At 52.7% G+C, this 20,652-nt stretch overlaps 2 protein-coding genes and 1 long non-coding RNA gene across 3 annotated transcripts in view; 2 read left to right on the top strand and 1 right to left on the bottom strand.

Moving 5' to 3' along the window:
* The window catches only part of MYO15A (myosin XVA), a 48,677-nt gene extending 46,206 nt beyond the window's left edge, over positions 1-2,471 (top strand). The window contains exons 68-70 of the mRNA XM_087912743.1: positions 266-399; positions 1,021-1,161; positions 2,156-2,471. Of these exons, the coding sequence (XP_087768869.1) occupies positions 266-399; positions 1,021-1,161; positions 2,156-2,257 (377 nt within the window). The 3' untranslated portion in view covers positions 2,258-2,471. The remainder of the gene's footprint in view (positions 1-265; positions 400-1,020; positions 1,162-2,155) is intronic.
* A 2,212-nt stretch (positions 2,472-4,683) lies between these two features.
* Positions 4,684-17,970, top strand: ALKBH5 (alkB homolog 5, RNA demethylase). Its single transcript, XM_026704414.2, has 5 exons — positions 4,684-4,928; positions 5,638-6,780; positions 11,459-11,539; positions 13,708-13,863; positions 13,999-17,970. Exons 2-5 carry the CDS (start codon positions 6,026-6,028, stop codon positions 14,195-14,197), a joined length of 1,191 nt encoding a protein of 396 aa, XP_026560199.1. The 5' UTR covers positions 4,684-4,928; positions 5,638-6,025; the 3' UTR covers positions 14,198-17,970.
* Positions 16,989-20,593, bottom strand: LOC148124664 (uncharacterized). Its single transcript, XR_015739568.1, has 2 exons — positions 20,269-20,593; positions 16,989-18,926 (listed from the first exon to the last, which is right to left on the bottom strand). It is a non-coding gene; the product is annotated as an uncharacterized LOC148124664 (long non-coding RNA).
* Between the last annotated feature and the right edge of the window lie 59 nt (positions 20,594-20,652).

The following is a 20,652-nucleotide window of genomic DNA, read 5'->3' as shown; positions in this document are numbered from 1 at the left end:
AACTCCCAGAATTCTCCAGCCATCAAGTCCACAAGGCTTCGAGTGGCCAAGGCTGGCATTCTTGATTTAAGGGATGCAATCCTCTAGTTCTTGTAATTTCTTCTAAACGAGTAAGCCTTGCTCCCACTGAAGGTTGTGAATTCCCCGAGTTTGCAAGGAAGAGCTCTCCACAACCGCCACCTATGTAGGTCCCAGCCTTGTTCTTTGTGGACCTCCTGTTGCAGGTCCTTCTTTGAGCTGATGGTTGGCCTCCCATCCATTGCAGGGCTCCTGAGCGCCTTCCCCATGTTTGGTTCTTCGTTCTTCTACATTCAGAGTTGCAGCAACACCACCATTATTTCACCCTGTATCCTGGCTGTGAACCAGAATGGGCTGAATTTTCTCCACAAGGAAACTCATGTAGGTGTTGCGTGTTTGTTCCTCTCAGGAGGTTTTCTTCTGTTCTGGTTGCTTGCTTGCTTTCTGCTATGGAAAGTAGGCTTGGACTTCATGCCACTCCCTGGGGGAAACCCTGAAAGGGGTTTACCAACAGATAGTCCCGCAGGATAATTAAAAACGATGAGTTCTCTGCCTCAAAATATGGAGGATCTCATCTGCATCATCGGAGCAAAGCTCCCATTGAACAAACCAGGAACAAATTTGATCATTATGACTTTAGAATGTACAGAGAGACAAGCACACACCCCCAGTCACATTCCCACAATGGACGTATCAAAAAGGAAGAAAGAATTGAGAGAGGAGGTGTCCTCCAGGATCAACTAGGTAGAAGGGAGTTTGGAGATTCCAAAGAGCTGTTTTGTGGGAGAATCTCTGCAGGAACTTTCGTGACTTCATGCAAGATGTGAATGGGATGGACACAGGCGTTAAGGGACTATATACACGATGCATGGGATCAAAAACCAGCTCAGGGCCTGGGCTTCTCTGGTTCTTAGCCACAGGGGTCAGGGAGGGTCTGGGGCGACAGAAATTGTGGTTTAGGTTGCTGCTCTTCTTCTAAAAGTTTCCTCCTCCACGGCCTAGGAACCCATCATGACGTTCTCTCTGAAGGAAATCCACTCTACTCGGACCCAGAGACCCTCGGCTGGATCCAGCTACCCCTACGTGGAGATTATGCTGGGAGATCTGATGTCTCACAGGATCACACAGCTGCAGCTTAAGCAGGTATAGCAGGGGAAGTGCAGGTCCCAGGAGAACCCCACAATTTCTCCACAGCAGGACCTGGTCAAGGAAGGTGGTTGATGGGTTTGAGGCCTGTCATTCAAATTGTCGAGTTTTTCCTTTTTTTTGAAAAAAGTCAAGGAATTGCTTCTCAGGGAAATCGTTGGAGAAACTAGGGTGGGTTTTCTTTAAAGTGGCTTTTGTGCACAGCCCCATAAATGTGTAGTGAAAGTTTCGAGGGCTCTTTCTCAGACAAGGCAGTTGTCAAATTTTAAGCCACAAAACAAAAAGTCTGAAAGACAAGCAAAATGAGGAAGATTTGTTTTATTCCACATAATATCTAAATAAAAAAATGAGAAAGATGCAAACCATTATTTAAATTGATCTGTGGATTTGGTTGGATTTTGCAGCCAGAATTCCTTGTTTTCCTTGTTTGAAAATTTAGACTGCCTGATTGTTAAGAATGTGTACAGCAAGCTTGGCCAGATTTTTTTCAGAATATATTGGCTCCATGATATGTTAAGACGTATTTTGACTTTGTTGGAAGTATGTTGAAACTCGGTGAAATAAGCTTAACTCATTTTCCTCCTTTCTCTTTCTGTCTCCTTCCCTGTCTCTTTCCCTGTCTCCTCCCATTGGCTTTGTGAAGCTTAACCTTCAGATGGTAGGTGTTTTCCTCATAATAATTCTGATAAGGTATTGGGGTGCAACCTTTGAAGTGTTCCAGGTGCTTCACTTGGTTTGTTTTGCTGTCCTGACCCCCGCCACATCTGCAGAGTAGGGCAAAACAGCTGTCCAGGTTCTATCGGAGGGGTAGGACAGATGGGGGTTGATCTAGGATCCGTGAGCTTAGGATGGGAGAGCATTAGAAGCGCCGGAACTCTTCAGTGAGTCGAATCGACTGACCCAGCATGGCAGATCATGCCGCTTTTAAAGCTCTGAATAAACCCCCAAGAGGCACGTCCTGACTTCCGTGGTGTCTCCTTTTCCCCTGCAGGGCCTGGAACTGTGTCGTGTCATTGCCACCCACATGGAGAGCCTGCTGCATGCCCGTGAAAAGCAGCTGACGCTGCCCCCAAGCGAGATCACTTTGTTGTGACCGGCTGCTCTGCACTCTCTCTCTCTCCCAGATCCCAAAGCAGATCCTGGCCCTACGATTGGAAGGTGTTTCTGATGTCAACTCCTAAAATATTTCTATGGTCATTTTAGAGTTGTCAACAGAAACGGAGGGAGAAGGGGTTTGAAAGAGCAGTGCGGCAGCATGGAAATTGAAAGTGCATTCCATAAATAGTTTTTCAGATATTGTAACTAGATGACTGAAATTTTGTAATTGGAGAACATGATTGATGATTCTTGGCTATGGATGTGTCCCATTGGAGAATATGAATGATGATACACCCAGGGAGTGTGGGGAAACCTGGGTCAAGGGTGACAAGGAACGACGTGCCTCAGAGTCAGCTATACCCAGGCAGTGCCGGACGTGTTAACTCCCAATAAATCCTTTGGAAGCTTTGGAAGCTCGGCTTCAGACTCATGATTTAAATGGGGGTTCCTGCCGGAATCCTGACAGCTAGCCGACTCTCATAATTCCTCATCATTACTGGGCCACCTGACACCCGGCCTCTTCCATCGCTTCCCGACATCAGCTGTAAGCCGCTCATCCTGGAGGGTTCAACGACATCCACGTTGTCACTTCCTGATTTAGAGGTGGGAATGTGAACGAAGCGACTCCAGGGCATTGCATCCGGCTGGTTTGTGCGATGTAATAGAGGCTTCTGGCTTTCCCAGATCTCTTCAGATGCCGAATCGCCTGACTTAGCGGCAATTCCAAAGGACTCTTAGCAGCATCTGTTTTCTTAATGTGGACTAGAAGCATCACCTGATGTTTCATACAGACTTCACTTATTCTATATTAACCAGCTGATTTGGCCAACAAAATGTCGGCCAGACAACACATTCTCCTTTGGGTGTAAATTGGTGGTTACCGCCAAAACGAGAAATTATTTCGCTGTAGCAGGCCAAGTTTTCACTTGGCTCAGTTTTCTGCTTCCAACAGCTGATGGCCAGATGTTCTATAAAAACGTGAGCGAAATAGGATGATGATTCATCTACTGTTTGTACCCAGACTAAATATATGTATTTAAAAAGTTTTTAGAATTGTTTTTTTTAATAATTATTCTCCTCCTGTTTCATGTATGTCTCTCTAAATTGTAGCTCTTTTATTTATTCATTAATAAAATCAGTCTGTCTTTAGAATTTACATTCTGTTTCATATTAAGGCAAGATGTGGCAGCTGTATAAAATAGCAGCTTTGGAAACATGACATCAAAAGGAAGACACGGGGATACAGCCAAAAGAGCAAATTCTGGGGTGGCTCTTTTGCACCTCCCATTTGCTGTAAGCTTGGTGTCGCGTCCCCCGCCTCAGTTGGAGCAGCCCTCCCCATGGCTCCGTGTTCTGCAGCTGTACGGATTTCCCATTTCCATCTTCTGCTTTTGTACTCGGTGCCATTGTGATTTCCTAGTGGTCTCCCATCCATGGCTGTCTCGGCTCTGCAGACCTGCAAACGGGGCTTAGACGGCAGCGCTTTGGTAGCCCCTTCAATGGTGCTTCTCAGCTTGCTCAGTGTGCACAGCCGGCCGGGATGCCCTCGTTTGCCACGGGGGTGTGCGCGGATTTTTAAAATGTAATTTTATTTATTGAGTTGATTTGTGTCCATCTCGTCTGGAAGTGACCCTGGGCCGCTTTCGCTCTATGCACTGCAAATCAGACCCTCCAACAAAGGCCTTTGGGGGCTACAAGTATGCTCACAAGGGCTGGCTGGGGATGATGGGTCTGGATCTTCAGCTGGAAGAATCTGCAAAAGGAATTTCCGATAACGCTTCGATGTTGGCCAGAGTCGCCTGCGCAAAGCATCATGGGAGGCACCAACTTCTTGGCTTGCAGTCACTTTGGCCGGCTCTCCGCGCGCGGATTTCACTTCGGCCAATCAGCGAGCAGCCTTTTCAGGTAACTCCGCTTGGCAGGGAAAGCGTAGCCAATGGGCGCCAAAGTAGCCACGCCCACAGCCGTACCTCGCTCTCCCGGCGAAACCTCGTCGTCAGGCACCTCCACACCGCTCGAATGCCCGCTTTGTGCGCCTGCGCTGTTCCCCGGCTGAGCCTGCGCGACGGGGCCCCTCCAAGTACCCCACGCACGCATTTTACTGGCCGCTTTCATTTTCGGCCGCTGTAGGGAAATACCCCTTGCATAAACATTCGCGGAGGGGCGTTTTGCAACTATCGGGAAACGCCTTCCCGATTCTCATTTTCTTCCAAGAGAAAGTCCCTGCCCCGCCCCCGAGGCAAACGGAGCATTCCGCAGGAGCTTTCTGACTCTCAAACAGCTCCCCCCCACTGCGTGCCGCTCTACCTCTCCGCTCGTTGGTGGCGAGAGCCGCATGCGCAGGGCCCTCCTGGGCAGGAGCCCGCTTCCTTTCGTCGCGCGGCCGGGGCGGGGCTTGTCCGCGCCTGCGTACTGGGGCGCGCCGGCGGCTGCGCCTGCGCGGGAGGCGCGGCTTGCGCTCTGAGGAGGAGGAGGAGGAGGATGCCTTGAAGTTATTTATAATGTCGGGCCGGCCGCGGGTGACGTAGCGAGCCGTCCGGGCAGCGGGAGCAGCGGCAGCCTCGTTCGCCGCGCCTGCGCCGCCATGAAGGGAGCCGGGCCAGCGGTGCGGCGGGAGCCGGACTCGGGAGGCGCGTGGTGAGGGCGGGCGAGCCGGCCGGAGCGCGGTGAGTCCGGCCGGGCAAGGCCCCGGCGCCCTTCCTGCCCTCCCCGCGCCCGAGGGTCCCTCGGGGGGGGGGCTCTTCCCTCCTGGGGGGGGGGGAGCTCCTGCCTCGTTGACTCTGCTGGGGTCGCAGCCTGAACCCCCTCATCCCCCGGGGGACCACGTGACAGGGAGGAGGCGGGGTCTTCTCCTCCTCCCTGGGGGAGCGGAGCCTTGGGGACCCCCAGGGAGGAGCGTCCCCACCTGGCCAGGACCCCCCACACCTTTGGGGGGCTGATAAGCAGCAGAAGGCAGGATCGTGGGGGGACACCGGATGTGGAAGGATCCGCAGAGGAGGAGCTGCCCCCCTCCTCTTTCGGGGGGTCGGCGGCAGGAGCTTCTCCCCCAGGCGACTGAGTCACTCGTGGGAGAATCTGCGTGGCGGGCGGGGATGCTGCGCTTTCCTGCTGGGGTCAACAGGGCCACTTCCTGCTCGGAGCCCGATGGGGAAGGAAAGAAGGGGGTCCTTTTGGTGGGGGGGCAGGGAAGACGGCTTGGCTCTCCTGGGGCAGTAAGGGAGAAAGCAGAGGATGGGGAGGGGTGTCTTCGAGCTTAGAGGGGGCTGAAGGGGAGGCTCTTCTGCCCAGGGAAAGGCTGGCAGGATGGGTTCACTGGGGGGGTGTTTACACTTTTTCTCCCCACCCTCTCCTGTAACTGGTTTCTTCTCCCTGCAGGTGAGATCTCAAGGTCTTGGCAACACACCTTGGAGGAGTCAAATTGCTGGCTGCAGGTGGAAATGCCGGGCTCGGTGCCTGTCTCCTTTCAGGCCTTGGGCTGAATACGTAGCTTTCTGGCAAGACTTTTGGGGTCCCCTTGCCCCTGTTCCTGGTGGGGGCAAGGGGAAACTCTTGGAAGGGGAGGGGGCATCTTCCCCATCCAGAAGGGCCCTTGATTGGGGCGGGGGGCCAAGCTGTCGGCCTTTGGTTTCCTTTCCTCCTGGCGCTCGCTCTGCAGCGCCAGACCATGCCGTGAACATTCGAGCAGGCCATCCCGCTTACCAGCCCTTCCGACCGCGCCTCGGGGAATTGAACCGAGAGGGCAGCGGTGACCAGGGGACTGGCCATGGCTGGGAGTGGATATACAGACCTACGAGAGAAGCTCAAATCGATGATGCCTTATCGGGACGGCTACAAGAACAGCGGCGGCAGCAAGAGCAGGCGGGATCCTGCCGAGTCCCCCTACGGAGCTGGCGGGGGAGCCGCTGAACGCAAGCGCAAGCACCACCACGATTCTGACTCCGAGCCCACCGACTCCGAGGACCCCCCGCGGGAGGAGGAGGAGGAAGAGGAGGCCCAGAAGGTCAAGAGCGGCATCCGGCAGCTGCGCTTGTTCAGCCCCGAGGAGTGTGTCAAGATCGAAGCGCGCATCGACGAGGTGGTCTCCCGGGCCGAGAAGGACCTGTACAAAGAGCACACGGTGGACAGGGCCCCACTCCGGAACAAGTACTTCTTTGGCGAGGGCTACACCTATGGGTCTCAGCTGCAAAGGCGAGGCCCCGGCCAGGAGCGGCTGTACCCGCGGGGGGAAGTGGACTCCATCCCCGAGTGGGTTCACGACCTGGTCATCCGCAAGCTGGTGGAGCACCGGGTCATCCCCGAGGGCTTTGTGAACAGTGCGGTGATCAACGACTACCAGCCGGGGGGCTGCATCGTCTCCCACGTGGACCCCATCCACATCTTCGAGAGGCCGATTGTGTCGGTGTCTTTCTTCAGTGACTCAGCCCTCTGCTTTGGGTGCAAGTTCCAGTTCAAGCCCATCAGGGTCTCCGAGCCCGTCTTCTTCCTGCCCGTGAGACGGGGGAGTGTCACGGTCCTCAGGTAAGGAGAGGCCTGCCCAGTGACCCGGTTTGCTCGAGGCCACCTGAGCCCTTTTCGTCTCTGAGCGTGTGCCGTCTTTGCGGCTGATTCTGAAAAGGGGAAGGTTTGACCGCCATATTCAAACGGAGTAGAGCTGGAAGGCACCTCGGAGGTTGTCTCAGCTAATTGTTCTCCCGCCGCTAGGAAGTTTCTCCTGAATTCTGTTGCTTCTCTCCTCGGTTTGTTTCCATCCGTTGCTTCTTGTCCTGCCCTCTGGTGCTTTGGAGAGTAATTTGAACCCCTCTCCTCTGGGGCAGCCCTTCAGATGTAGGAATAAATATTGGGTTACGGTTTCCAGAGGACTTTGTTGGTTCAGCCTGTCTGGATGTAAGCAGTTCTTGTTTATTGAAAGGCTGGTTTTCAAGTTGTCTTCTGGGAACTTTCAGGCTGTTCTAAGTGAGGCCTAGTTCACACGGTCTGTAGCGATGAGCCAGCATCAATATTTGGCTTTAGCCATCTCGCCAATGCGCCGTTGGGCACTGAGAAGTCGTTTCACGGCACAGTCCCAGATTTGAGTAAGATAAGACCAAAACCCGGTTGATGGGGTGAACCAAGTGTGCAATTTAGGTTTCCGCTGGCCGAACACTTGAGTTCCAGCCTTGGTGTGCAGGTGGCTCCGCAGAGAGCAGGCAGTCTTGAGAACCGTAGCGGCCGAAGGAAGCTTGACGTGAGCAGCGTAGGCGCCATAACGGGAGAAAGCACTTCATTTTAAAAGATAAGGGCAGAGCGGCGTGTCTAGAATACGGAGAGTTGGTGCTTCCACGTTAGGAGAAAGATCAGCATGGGGAGAAAACCCCAGAGGACCGTACCGTAGACGTCGGGAATCGAGGCAGGAGGAGGGACATTCTCCCCTCTGCAAAAGGCTTGCGTGGGTTTGCACCTCTCCTGGAAATGTTTTGACTGCCAGGGTGCACCTTCCAGCTGAATGCCAGCCTAATGACTTGTTTGCGTTCGGAATGCAAATTGGAGAACAGCATGACTGATCCGGCTCCCTCCGGCAGCATTTCCAAGAACAAAACGCAGCCTCCGCGGAGCAGAGGAAGCCTGGCATCGCCGGGCCTTGAGGGCCCGTTCCCAGTCAGCAGTTCACCTCTGGCTTTGACCCCTGGGGGGGGCGGGGGGGCATGGTGAGGAGGGCTTGCCTGCCACGCTCATAACCGAAGGCCCAGGCCTGTCCTTTCCTGTCAGGCGGTTTTTGCAGAAGCTCTTCGTTCTCTAAAACGTTGCTCCTTTTTCCCTGGAGGAGGAGGAGGGGGTAATCCTTCAGCGATCCTGTCCAGAGCACTTTCTGCTAAAGCTGCAGCTGGACCTTGCAGTCCTTGGCTCTTCTCCTCCCCCAGCCCCCACTTTCTGGCTCTGATTCCCCACCCCCACCCCCAAAACAGAGGATGGAGATGGTCCTGGATAATGAAGAGGGAGTAGTACTGCCTGCGACAATCAGCACCTGGTGAAGATGCTGCTGCTGCTTCACAGGCCCCGAGTGTGAACTAGTGCAAAATGCTGGGTCAGGACAAACTCGTGACAAACTGTATTTATAGGCCTGTAAGCCAGAACCCGTTTCCTGCCAGGATGAGTCAAGCCTCCCCAATGATTCAGTGTTGCCATGGTAAAGGGAGGGCAGCTGATCTTTTTTTGGGGGGGGGGAGAGGGGGTGTCTGAGGAGTGAAGACCCTTAAAAGTGCTCCGTGAGGGGTAAGGAGATCCCCTGCTTGCCTTGGTAAGCTGATCCCTCCACACGACCTGGGAGGAGGAAGATAAAACCTCTATAGCACAAGCAGGGCCTTGCACAACCGCCCAGGGGCACCCGTCATAAAGAGAAGCAAAAACTAAAGTGTCGTTTCCGGGGCACCTTGCACTTATAGTAACTAAGGTTCGTGCAGGAGACAAACTAGCCCTGACGGTCAGGAAGAGGCCGAGCAGCCACGTAGGAAATTGACCCATGAATCCTGTGGCGTTTGGGTAGCAAAGGCGTTTTAGGCAGGGCAACATCTGGGGATACTTAGATGTCTTATTTGTACAGGTAGCAAAGCACATCCTTGTGCGGTTGGGCAATTTGCAGTTGGTGATGACACTCTGCTTTCTGGGAGGAGGCTTCTAATTCACCTGTTCATTCACCTGTTTGGCCCAGCCAACACCCCCAAAAGTACCAGCACAGTTGACTCAGGAGAGCGTTCTTAGGAAACACGGGTAGCTGGGCAGGTATTGTTTTCACAGCTTTTGCGTTCTGTCTAGAAGTTGCTTCTTCAGGGCAGCAGGTTTGGATCTTTTGTTAATTTTGAACGGGGGGCCACCGTGGCTCTTGGTTTCCTGTCTCAAGCTGGACCTTATTTATAAGAAGACGGTGCAAAGCTCGCCTGTGTTTCCAATTGCTCAAGTTGGGAGAAAAAACGGGGTTCTAACTAAGCTGGGGGAGCCCTTTGGTGAGCCGGTTTACAGAACCACCTGTACAGGCAGCTGCTTGACTCTTGCAAGATAACCTCGGTTTCCTCTGCCAGTTTACCAAGGCAACCAGTGGGGCTTTTTTTTTCCAGGAGCAGAAACCTTGTATGGTTATAATAGGGCCAAGGGCACCGTGCAGGGCCTTGACATTTCTTTCCTGGCAGGCTGGTTTCCAAGGTAGGGAGCAGACACCTCACCACTCGGTGCCCTTTAAGCAGGGCGTTTAGACTTCGGTCTGCGGGGGAAGTAAGGAGGTGCAGTGTTCTCATGCGTTAAATTAAAGGCCTTTCAAGTTGGACGTTTTGCTGGCTCAGAAGGGGGACGGCTTCCGTTTCTTGAACCTACCAGAAGAGTCTTCAAATCCAGCCAGTGAGCCGCATCTGAACCTTCAGCCGAAGAAGCGGCAACTTCTGAACGCAGCTGCCTTTAGGAGCTGTAGAGAGCCGCACGGCAGGTAGGCAGGGGCCAGGTGCTTCATCCTGCGTAATGGGAGCCCTCCTGCCATTCGACAGAAATTGCAAGAAGCGGCCTGTCTTCTTTTTTTTGCCTAACTTCTGGCGGAGTATTGATTCCTCCCGGGTTGCCCTACCGTCTAGCGTTCAACGCCACGGCTTCTCCAAACCCGTCCCCTGGTTCTTCAGCGTGCAACTTCCAGGCTGCGCTTTCTAATATTTACAGTCGCGAGCCTTGTTGCTGCGTCGGTGTTGTTTGTGATAGGAAAGGACAAGCGTCCCACAACTACGCATCGCCTTTGCAACTGGTCAGCCAGGTTGGAATGTTGTCTTTCTCTTAATGGGTTTTTTTTTTTTCCGTTAGAGACGAATTAGGATGGTTCAGTTTCTATCCAGTTCCGGGCAAAGCTTGATCGCAGACGCTGAGTAAACCTGATGAAATTTATTGGGAGCGTCACCATATGGTGACAATCTTAGAATAGCTGAGATCATATTGGAGGGTCGACGTGTGTTTCCACTGCAGGCCAAGGTTGGATTAATAGCCGTGACGGCTCCAGTGGATCTTAGTAACAAAACTAGAATCTCAACCACGCTGGCTTTATAGGGAAGGGTGTGTTTTTGTTTTTTTTCTTCCTTTTTCCGTTCAGTTGTGTCCAATTCTCAGAAACCGTCTGGACAAGTTCCTGCAGTTTTCCTGGCAAGATTGTTCAGAAAGGGTTTTCACTGCCTCCTTCCTGGGCCTGGAAGAAAGTGGCCAGCCCAGGGTCATTCCACTGCTTCAGGACCGGAACTCGGGACTCCCTGCTTTCCGGCCTGATGCCTTAACCACTACACCAAACTGGCTCTCATGGAGAAGTGACTGGGCTGAGCATCAAACCTTCCCCCTAGGAGTTCATCTGAGGCCCGTTCTCTGAGTGTCTTGCCACCCAAGCCGTAGCAGCTGGCTGTAAGAGAGAAGATAACCTCCATATTGTCATTTCTGTCTTCTGGAGATACTGGCTCCAAATCCTATTGACTGGCCCAGCCTTTTAATCTATCCAGTCTTTCAAATGTACGCTTACCTGTTTGGCCTCAAATTGGTTTCATTCTGTTTTTACTTTACACATGAGTGTTGCTTAAAAAACACCCTGCGGTGCACAGCCTTGGTGTTTTCTTGCATTTAAGTGTACCAGACATAGCTTTGTGAGGTGTGTGTACCAGTAAGTACCAGTTACTACCGACCAGATAACTTACAAAGCAAGAATTGGAGTTTAGTCCCGGAACTTTTTTGTCTCAGAATTGGGGTTGGTTCTGCAAGATGTTATCTCAGTGCATTTCCTTAGGATTTTGGCTAAAGGATACCTGTGAGGTTATGCCACATGACCTGTCTTGGCCTCTGGAGCTGCGGAGAGCCGGCCTTTTAGACCACAGATAGTTGGTTACACAAGCTGTGCCTAGCAAAAATATTCCTGCGCTTGCCAAAGCAATTTGATTGGAGACCCAGAGCATGTGAGAGGACCCCACTTGTGCTGGGACAGTATTTGGGGCTCAGAGTTAAGGATCTGGGGGAGGAGGCAGTGGGGTGCTCGGAGTAGTACTGAAAATAGGGGAGCCCCAAATGGCTTTCTCCGCAAGGCCTGGCCAACCATTCTTTGAAAGAGGCCACAGCGTTTAGCAACCCTTCAAAGAGCAGCCGTGGGCCACAGGCTGGCTAAGAAAAGTCCCCACAGTAAACTCCTGTGCTCTAAAACCCCTTTTGTCTCACACAGTGGCTACGCAGCTGACGAAATCACGCACTGCATTCGACCCCAGGATATCAAGGAGAGGAGAGCCGTGATCATCCTTCGGAAGTGAGTGGCGGGATCTCTTTGGCCTCATTTACCGGTTTCTGGTGCCCCCTTGGAGTCTGTCCAGTCGATGCTGACTGGTCGTCCACCCATCCTCCTGCTTCTGAGGTGTTGCCTCTTGGAGCATTTATCTAGCCAGGGGGGCAGACTTCTCTAGACAGGAATCACTGGACCATGAGCAGTTGGGGTTGAGGAGAGGCCAGGAAAAGGGCCTTCTTCGCACACTCAAATGCCTCGCCGCCTTCTTTAAGAACTTGCAACTGGGGAGGCTGGAAGTGTGCTAGGTCAGCGCTTCTCCACGCGTGGCAAATTTGAGCCCCGTGGACTTCAACTCCCAGAATTCCCCAGCTGCCACACCCCAGCAGAAGGCAGAGGCTCTGTTTGGCAGGTCTGGGTTGTGTTTGAAAACTGTAATGCTTCCAGCCCCTTTTATGCGCAAGGAAAAGTTGAATTAACCTCAACCCTGTGGTTCCACTAGGGCGTCATGCGGTCCTCCTGCCGATAGTCACGTGCTGTTATCCCAGGATATCTGCATCCTGCTATCAAAGTCTTCGGCGGGCTGGAAGTAGATTAATTACTGCTTTAGTCCAGAGGGAAGCAACGGTGTCATCTTATTTTCGTTAACCTTTGAGATTAGCGTCTCTGGTAATTTGTATCAGGAAAGCAGGTAGAAAAGAGCAGAGAGGCTTTGAGACTTGCACAGTAATAATTACCTTGCAAGCTTATTCCTGGCCATTGTGCTCCCGTAAGCATTTGAAATTATAATAATGGAACTAAACCTGGAATATAAGCCAAAATTATATCTGAAATTAGACCATGAGGATCAACATTTAAAAGCCATTTATGGCAGCTAAAGGCCCCTTCCCGCAAAGGACATTCTAGGACCTGAGAGCCCACAGCACAGTACTACACACTGTAGCCGCACCTGCGCTGGCCAGGTCAATTTCTAAAGGGCCTTATTGGTCGATCTCAAAACACCTGGGCAGGTTGGTAGTGAGAGAGGCCGTCCTTTCGTTGCTTTAGCACTTGCAGTGCCCATGCCAACATCTTGAGTCGTGCGCGTGAAGCCTCTGGCTGCCAGCACAGATCTTCCGGTGCCGCCGCATGCTTCCTGCACCTTCGGCCGGTCAGCGGCTGGCCCTGCGCTTATCCAGCAGTGCAGCACCGCGCTGTGTGCCAAGATTGGTGCGCACGTCTCAGTGCTGCAGTCCTGCAGATCCAGCCTTTTGCCAAGAGAGACAGAGAGAGAGAGAGAGAGAGAGAGAAAACACACGTTGCCGGGAAAGGATCTGGCGCTGGTTTGGATGGAGTGGAAATTCCCTTCAGCTGCCTGGTTACTACTGTGTGGCCATAAACACTTCAGGGCAGCTGAAGGGAATTTCCACTCCATCCAAACCAGCCGAAGTGGGTGGGTGGGTGGGTGTGGGCTCCTCTTCTTCTAGGCCAGGAAAGTAGTTGATGCACTTGGAGCAGAAGGGACAGCCAGGAACAAAAAACGTGCTCAGTTTATAGGGTAAACACACCGACCCCAAATGCTTCTGCGCGGCTGGGATCTCGGTGGATTTCCCGCCATCCTCTTACTGCGAGGCAAACTTTGGAGCCTCTTTGAACGTTAGGCTCGGTGCCGAAATATCAAAGTGCGCCTCAGCTTCTCGGCCACCATTGCATTTTTTTTGTGGCTGCTTCATCCCTTCCAGCGTGGAACAGTTGGGCTCTCAAAGGTAAGGAAGTTTGGACAGAAGCAGGCTGGAAATGAACAATGTCAGCCTTCCCCCTTTTAATGCTAGGTTGGAAGTTTCTCTTTCGCTCTTGTGGAGTGGAGTTTTTTTTTTAATAATTTATTTTGAGTCTATGTACTAACTGCTGTGCTTCGGTCATTTGGAGGGTGACCCTTCAGAGTCACAACATCACTGAACAAAGTGACTTACAACCATTTTTCACACTTACGACCATTGAACCTCCCCCCGGTTGCCCGAATGAAATTCAGGTGCTTGGCCACTGACTCATTCGACAAGCAGAGTCAGTGGGGGAAGGGCAGTTTCACTTAATGACCGTGGAAGGCGTCGTCCTGTCCCTGAGCCCTTGGCCATCGCAGCAGGCTTGGCTGTGTTTCATGTGAGGAGGGGCCCCTGCTGAGTGACGAATGCTGTTGTGATCTCTAATACTTCCAGGACCCGAGTGGACGCCCCCCGGCTGGAGACTCGGTCGCTGAGTAGCTCTGTGTTGGTCCCAGGCTACGCTTCGGACCGCCTGTCCAGGAGCAATCGGGACCCCCTCCTGAAGCCAAAGAGGTCCCATCGCAAAGCAGACCCTGACGCGGCCCACCGGTAAGAGGCTCCACGGGAGGCGGGCTGGCCCTGGGGGCGGGGGGAGCGAGACTCGGCTGGGTGCAATCTCGGCCTTCTCGGAGTGAGTCCCCTCACGCAGATCTCTTCTTCTCCTCCTCCTCCTCCTCCTTTCAGCCCTCGAATTTTAGAGATGGATAAAGAGGAGAACCGGCGCTCGGTCCTCTTGCCGAAACACCGGAGGCGGAGTCACTTCAGCTCTGAGAACTATTGGCGGAAGTCTTACGAGTACACAGAAGACTTGGAGGAGGAGGAGGAGGAGGAGGAGGAGGACGAGGGGAGTCCGGCACGGAAAGTGAAAATGAGGCGGCATTGAGGAATTCTTGGACACCCACATGCTCCTTCCCCAGTCTTCGAGGTGATGAGACTGGCCTTCAGGCTGTGAAGTGGAATCTCCCCCCTTGGCCCTCCCTTAGTTACTTCTCCTCTACCTTCAAGGCTGTATTGCCCCTTCTCTTCCTGTTTTATCTTGAAAAAGAGCTGGAACAAATCTGGCTTCCTTCCTTTCCTTTCCTTTCCCTTTTCCTTTCCTTTTCCTTTTCCTTTCGTTTCCTTCCTCCTTTCCTTTCCTTTCCTTTCCTTTCCTTTCTTTCCTTCCTTCCATCCTTTCCTTTTCCTTTTCTTTTCCCTTTCCTTTCCTTTCCTTTCCTTTCCTTTCCTTTCCTTTCCTTCCTTCTCCCCTCCCCTCAGCATCCAGGCTGACTAGGATGGATGTGGGGCCGCCTGCCTGCTTTCTCGGGGAAAGTGGCCATGCCTCATAGCCGAGGCAGCTTTTTTTTAAAAAGAAGAAGAAGAAGAAGAAGAAAAAGCTCCGTGGCTCCATCAGGTGTTGGGCTGGAGCAGATTTTGAAGATGCCAAAAAGCGACGCATTTTGAGTACCTGGTGGGGTGGCCGAGTCCCCTCGGCTCCGAAGCTGCTGCTGCTTCCAAGGCTCCCCCGACCCCCCACGCAGCCTTTTCACACCACGGACACGGCAATGCCTCTCTCTCTCTCTCACCCCCCGCCCCCCTCGCTCCGTCTTGCACCAAAGGGCTCCCATTGCTGAACTCTTGCGAGATTTTTTTTCTCCCGCGGTGACGAAAAAGCTGCTTTCCTCCAGCAACTGGAAGTCCCAACCTCGCCGGCTCCTCGCAACAACACCGGATGGCAAAGCGTACAGGACATGTTGCACTTTAGTGTCAGGGTTTATTCCCCCTCCCAGCCCCCTGACCCCCGCCCCCCAGGTTTTTGTGTGTCCTGTTTGATGCCATAACATTTCCCCCTTCCTCCCTCCCTTCCTTCCTTCCTTCCTTCCTTCCTGGCTTCCTTCCTTCCTTCCTTCCTTCCTTCCTTCCTTCCTTCCTTCCTTCCTGGCTTGGGCTAGCAAGCGCCTGTGTGTTTCCTGCGCTGCTGCTGCTGCTGCTAAGAGTTTAGTCTGTTTTCTTTCTGTGAAGGAAGTTCAGCCGTCCCACCTCGGGGCTGCTGCTGCTGGAGGGCTCTCTGGGGCGGGGGAGAGGGGGGTCGCTTGTCCAGGAGCCCCAAATTCTGCTCAAGTCTTCACACTAACAGCACGGGAGGCAGGCAATGCGGGGGCTGCAATTCCAGCATCAGGGAGGGGAGGTTCCCTGAGCCCAGGAGAACGATCTGTCGGGGGGAGCAAAGAATTTTTATTAATATGGCGGTCACTTCCGATGACTTGAAGGTCAGCCTTAGGCTGCTGTCCTCAGTCCTTGAAGCCAGGTGGCCAGGTATGAGGAAGGTGGAGCCGTTCTCGGCTCTTGGTCCGGTTAGTCCAGGAGCGTCCAACTCCTTGGCGACCCTGAGACTCGTGGGCTTCAGCTCCCAGGATCCCCCAACCAGCCATGCTGGGCTTGGAAGCCCACGGGTCTTAAAAGTTGCCATGGTGGGACCCCCGTGGATTAGGCCGAGCCGTTTCCTGGTGAACAAGGCTGGAGCTGCCAAGTTGGCACCCCACGTGGGAAGCCGGAAGGTGGTTCTGCCCCAGGCGGGCGGGGAGGTTGGGCGGCATAATCAGTCCTGCTCTCTCCGCTCTGTGAAGCGCCTGGCCGCTAATCCCCGTGCCTGAGCCTGCCAGCCCCACCTCCTCTGTCCACCTCCCACGATTGCATTGCCTGTCCTACCTGCACGAGAAGGTAACGCCCCCACCAACCGAGAGCAGCGCTTTCGGGGAAATCAAGCTGGGATTCTCCTACTCTGGAAGTAGAGACACCCATTTTCCCTGCGGATCTGGGTCTGAACGCCTGCTGACCTAGCGCTCTCTGGGAAGGGGGTTCTTTCCTGAGGCGCCCTCCTTCCCGCCTTCTGCAGCAGAGAGTGAGCAGAGTTGGCCCCACTGGCGCTTGGTTGCAGTGAGCCACAGCAAGGGACCCCGGGTGGCTTTAAAGCAGGTTGCGCGTCTCCTCCTGTTCATCGTGTGGCTGCGGCCGCTGGCTGGGGAGTTGAGGGGACTGTTGGGAGAAGGGATCCCGCTTTCTCGCCTCGCGTACCTGCACGGGGAAGTGAAGCAGAACACCTAACGCGGCGCCTCCCCACCTTGGCCGCTTGAAGATGCGTGGACTTCAAGTCCCGGAATTCTGGCTGGCTGGGGAATGCAGGGAGCCGAAGTCCACACACCTTCAAGCGGCCAAGGTGGAGAAGCGCTGTCCTAACCTCAGTGGCAGGTCCTGAAATAGCCGGACCGGCAGCTTATGGCCGGTGTCGGGTTTGGTATCTCAGAATACGTTCAGCGGTTTCTGCTTTGCTTTGTGCAGAGTGTGGCCAGTTTGGAGTTTTGTCTGAATCAAAGCGGCCAGTTTTGCCCTCCGGTGATCTGAACCTCCCGCCGGGGCTTTAGCAAAAGTGGCCATTGGGGGTCTTTGCCCGGCAGCCCAACCCAGCTCAGCCTCAGGGAATCCCAGGACTTGGAGCAAAAGCGAAATTTCTGCTCTTTCGAGTTTTTCCTTCCGCGCTGGGGGTGGCTGGCTTGGCCGGAAGGGCGACGGCTCCTGTGTCCCCTTTTTAGTTTTGAACGTTTGGCTCGAGGGTTGTTTTCTCAAGGCCGGGTCAGCCTGCGCTGAGAAGTCAGAAGGAGCTCGTTAGCTCGCCTGCTGCTTTTGTTTTTATTCGATTTTATTTTATTTTCTCTCTGCCTCCCCCTGAAGCCTTTCCCGCCAGGAGGGACAAGAGGACGCGTAGGTGGCTTTCCCAAAGCGCCTGGGCGACCCTGATAGACCCGCGGCCTTATCTGGTCCTCGCACCTGTTGTTTCAGTGCTGGCTGCCTCTCTCCCCGGGAACTGCACCAACATCGGCGTCCCCCGAGGCTTAGTGTTCTTGGAACCGCGTGCAGAAAGTTGAGCAGAGAGGGCTCTCTGCACATGCTCTTTCCTTTCCCTGTGGGTCTCCCCCCCCCCACCTCCCCCCGTGGGTTGACTTGGTTGCAAGAGGCAGGCTGAGGGTTGGAGGGAACACTCCCCGTCGTGCGAGTCGGAGGCCCTTCCAAGGAGAACCAAAATCCTTGTGTCAGAGGGGCCTCCCCTGCAAAGGACCCTGCCTTAGCCTGTCAATCATACCCAAACTGTTGCCGAAAGCTGGGATTGGCACCGCTGGGGTCTCTTTTCCAGCAGATTCTGGCTGGTTTCGCTTTTCCCAGGGGGTGTCGCACCTGCGTCAGGAGCTGGGACTTTTTATTTGCTTTAAAATGCACCTGGGTTTTCCCTGCACCGCCCGTCTCCTTCCAAGCACACACTTTAAAATAAAGTTCTGGCTGACTTTTTGTGTTTTTTAAAATAAATAAATAAAAATCTAATTGTTTTGTTACAAATAAAATAAGTGGCAATATTTTTTTCGGTAATTTTTCATAGGAAAAAAGTGTGATTTGTAAACAAATTGTACAGTTCTGAAGTTTGGGATACATAAAATAACTGTACTGAGTGGCACGCTGTAAATGGGGGGGGGAGAGATTATTTTCCATACAGTGTATTTGGGAAGAAATCTTTTAATTCGGGTTGATTTAGGAAGAAATATAGTTCCCTGTCAAGGGTTTGAATTTTTTTTTTTTCTTGTATAGAATGCTGCATTTAACTAAATAAAAGCTGAAAGCATCACTTGATTGACTTCGGTGTTTGGATCCGTGTATTTTTTAAAAAGAAAAACCTTCGTGCAGTGCCAGTTCAACACTTGTTAGGCCTGGGATGTTTTAGATGCGTTTCCTATGTTAACCGTAAGCCTTAATTACAATAGCAAAAAGAAATACAAACTGAGAGGAGACTGGCAAGAAAGAATGAAAAGTGGAAAAAAGAAAAACACGATAAAGGAAGTGACTGCCAACCTTCATCACAAGAAGTATAAACAAATTTAATAACTCTTCACCCCCTGTAAGGTTAAACAGATATCTCTCCACCCCATATTCTATCCCGCATCTACAAGCGAATCTAAACAACTTTTCAATCCTGGAGTCAGCAAAAAGTCCATCAAGGGTTTCCAGAATAAATTTTTTCTTTTCGTCTTGATCAAATAGACTTTCTACTCCTTCCTTTTACTTCTAACAGTCTCCTTTAATTCAATCAAATATTCTTTTGTAGGATTTGATTTCTCCTTTTTCTTGGAGAAGCACAGATCTCTTCATGGCTTTATAACAAGCCTCTTCGTAGGTCCAATTAGTAAAATATTTTCCAGGTCATTCTCTTGGCTTATCATTCATATCCCCCCTTTAACATTTAAAACTTCATCCAGTTTCCTTCGTATATCCAGTAAAGCATCTTCCAAATCCTCTTGGCCGGCTGTTTGACGCTTTGCTTTTGGTACTTTCTCTGCCTTGTCAAATAAAATCTCCCAGCCTTCCTGATTTTGCAACAAGGGCGAGACCGTTTCTTGAAATCGGGACCTGAATGGCCAGGCAGCCCTCAGATTTTTGCATTATTCTCCTAACCCACAAGGTGGTGCAGGATGCCAGGCTAAAGGCTGGAAAGGAAGCGAAGAATGGGACGATGTGGAACAGTCATTGTGCAAGTCAGGAAAAGGCTGAGGGCAGTTTTGCTTCGTAGATCCAGCGTCCCAATCTTGATCCTACGGGGAAGAGACCGATTTGAACGTTGGGAGGATGATGAAGGCTGGATTCAGTAGCCCAAATGGGCAGGAAACAATTTTCTAAATACCCCCATGAAACGTGGAAGGGAAAGATCCCTTTCCCCTCCACTAGTGCCAGACACTTGGAGAAGGGAAATCTGGCATCCCACAGGGGGCTGAGCTTCCAAACGACGGGGGTGGGTGGGGGTGGGGGCGAATGAGAATCCTGCCCCTGTGACTAATACAATTAATTTTGCAGGAAAAGCGAAGCTGTCGCTATATTTAACTTGCCAGAGAAAGTTTATGTACAGAACTATTTCTATTCCGCCTTTGGTCCCCAAACAGATGTCCCTTTTATCTTTCTTTGGTGAGAGTACGGTAGACCAGTATTTCACAGCCTCCCCACACTCCCTTCTATGGTGCCGGAAACCACTTAGAAATCATTAAAAAAAGAGAGAGTTTGAAATTTTAACCTGGGCAGGCACAGCCCCTCCCTTAAATTTTCCAGAGTGCCAGTTTACTGTCCCCGTTCACCGCTTCCTGGCACATTTCTCCACCTGGGAAGGAAGACAGAGCACCTCACCCCCACGGGTGCCCTTGCCCACCTGGTCCCTGGTCTTCTGCCAATGTGGCCTCTCTCCAAATGAGGTCCTGAAGGTGCCTGGCTATTAGGGGTGAGCCTCCTCGGGGTGAGGCCTCACATGACTGGGGCTCCCTCCTCTTTTCGCAGGCTGGCCCCCCCTCTCCCCGTCATTCTGCCCCGCTTACGCCAGGCACCCATGCCCTAGGAAGTCTTTGCCAACCGAAGCAGAGGAGCACAGAGGAGCAATTGTCAGCCAGTGTCTCCCAGCTGCAGAGGAATAAACGTCGCTTTGACACGTGCAGCTGAAGCTGCTTCCGAGGCAGAGCCAACAGGCTGGACCTCTGAAGACCCCTCAGCGCAGGATCCCTGGGGGCGAATTCGCCCCTCTCCCGGACTCCGTTTAAGGATAGACAATCAGAACAGAGCTGGAAGAGGCCTTTCGGATCATCTTGTCCAGCCCCCCGCCCAAGCAGGAGGCCCTCTCCCATTTCAGACCAGTGGCTGTCCAGTCTCTTTCTTAAAAGCCTCCAGCGATGGAGCAGCCACAACTTCTAGTGGCAAGCTGTTCCACTGGTTAATTGTCCTCACTGTTAGGAAGTTTCCCCTTAATTTCAGGTTGCTTCTCTCCTGGATGTGTTTCCATCCTTGAGGCCTCGATATGCTCCTAAGCAGCAGCAGCAGTCCCGTTTTCTCCCCCCCCCCCCCCGCCTGCCAACCCTCCTAGCCCCAATGTGGTCCCCCGTCACAAGCTGTGAGTACCAGCCTTTCCCGGCAGGTCGCTGTCCTCATCTCTCTCTCTCTCTCTCTCTCCCGTTTGTTCCCCTCCGCGGTGACTTCAATGCTGTGTTGACATTCTCCAAACTGTTGACTAGGCAGCCGCATGGCACTGAATCATACGCAAGAGGCTTGTTTTGTACCCAGAATTGCACATCTGGTTGGGTAGGTGGCTGGGAGATGGGTTCAAGAAAGGAAAACAGTGGTGTAAACAGACCTTGGCCAGGGAGGAAAGGCAGACCTGGGTAAACAGGAGCCGGAAGCAAACGCAAGCGGCCATCTGCCGGTGTTGCAACAGAGTGAAAACCCGGGACGACGATGCAGGCTTCCTTCAACCTCTGTGGCATCTTCTCTGCCTTTTTAAATGCG

Source organism: Pseudonaja textilis, chromosome 14 (genome assembly GCF_049901715.1).
Source record: "Pseudonaja textilis isolate UNSWEBS1 chromosome 14, rPseTex1.2, whole genome shotgun sequence".
Taxonomy (NCBI): domain Eukaryota; kingdom Metazoa; phylum Chordata; class Lepidosauria; order Squamata; family Elapidae; genus Pseudonaja; species Pseudonaja textilis.
The sequence above is the reverse complement of the archived record's forward strand: the minus strand, read 5'-3'. Positions and strand labels throughout refer to the sequence as shown.

Excerpts from the sequence above, each read along its gene's own strand:
- ALKBH5 (XM_026704414.2), top strand. The coding sequence starts at position 6,026 with ATGGCTGGGAGTGGATATACAGACCTACGAGAGAAGCTCAAATCGATG. Across the intron at positions 6,781-11,458 it reads GGGAGTGTCACGGTCCTCAG|TGGCTACGCAGCTGACGAAA; the intron begins GTAAGGAGAGGC and ends TGTCTCACACAG. Across the intron at positions 11,540-13,707 it reads GCCGTGATCATCCTTCGGAA|GACCCGAGTGGACGCCCCCC; the intron begins GTGAGTGGCGGG and ends TAATACTTCCAG.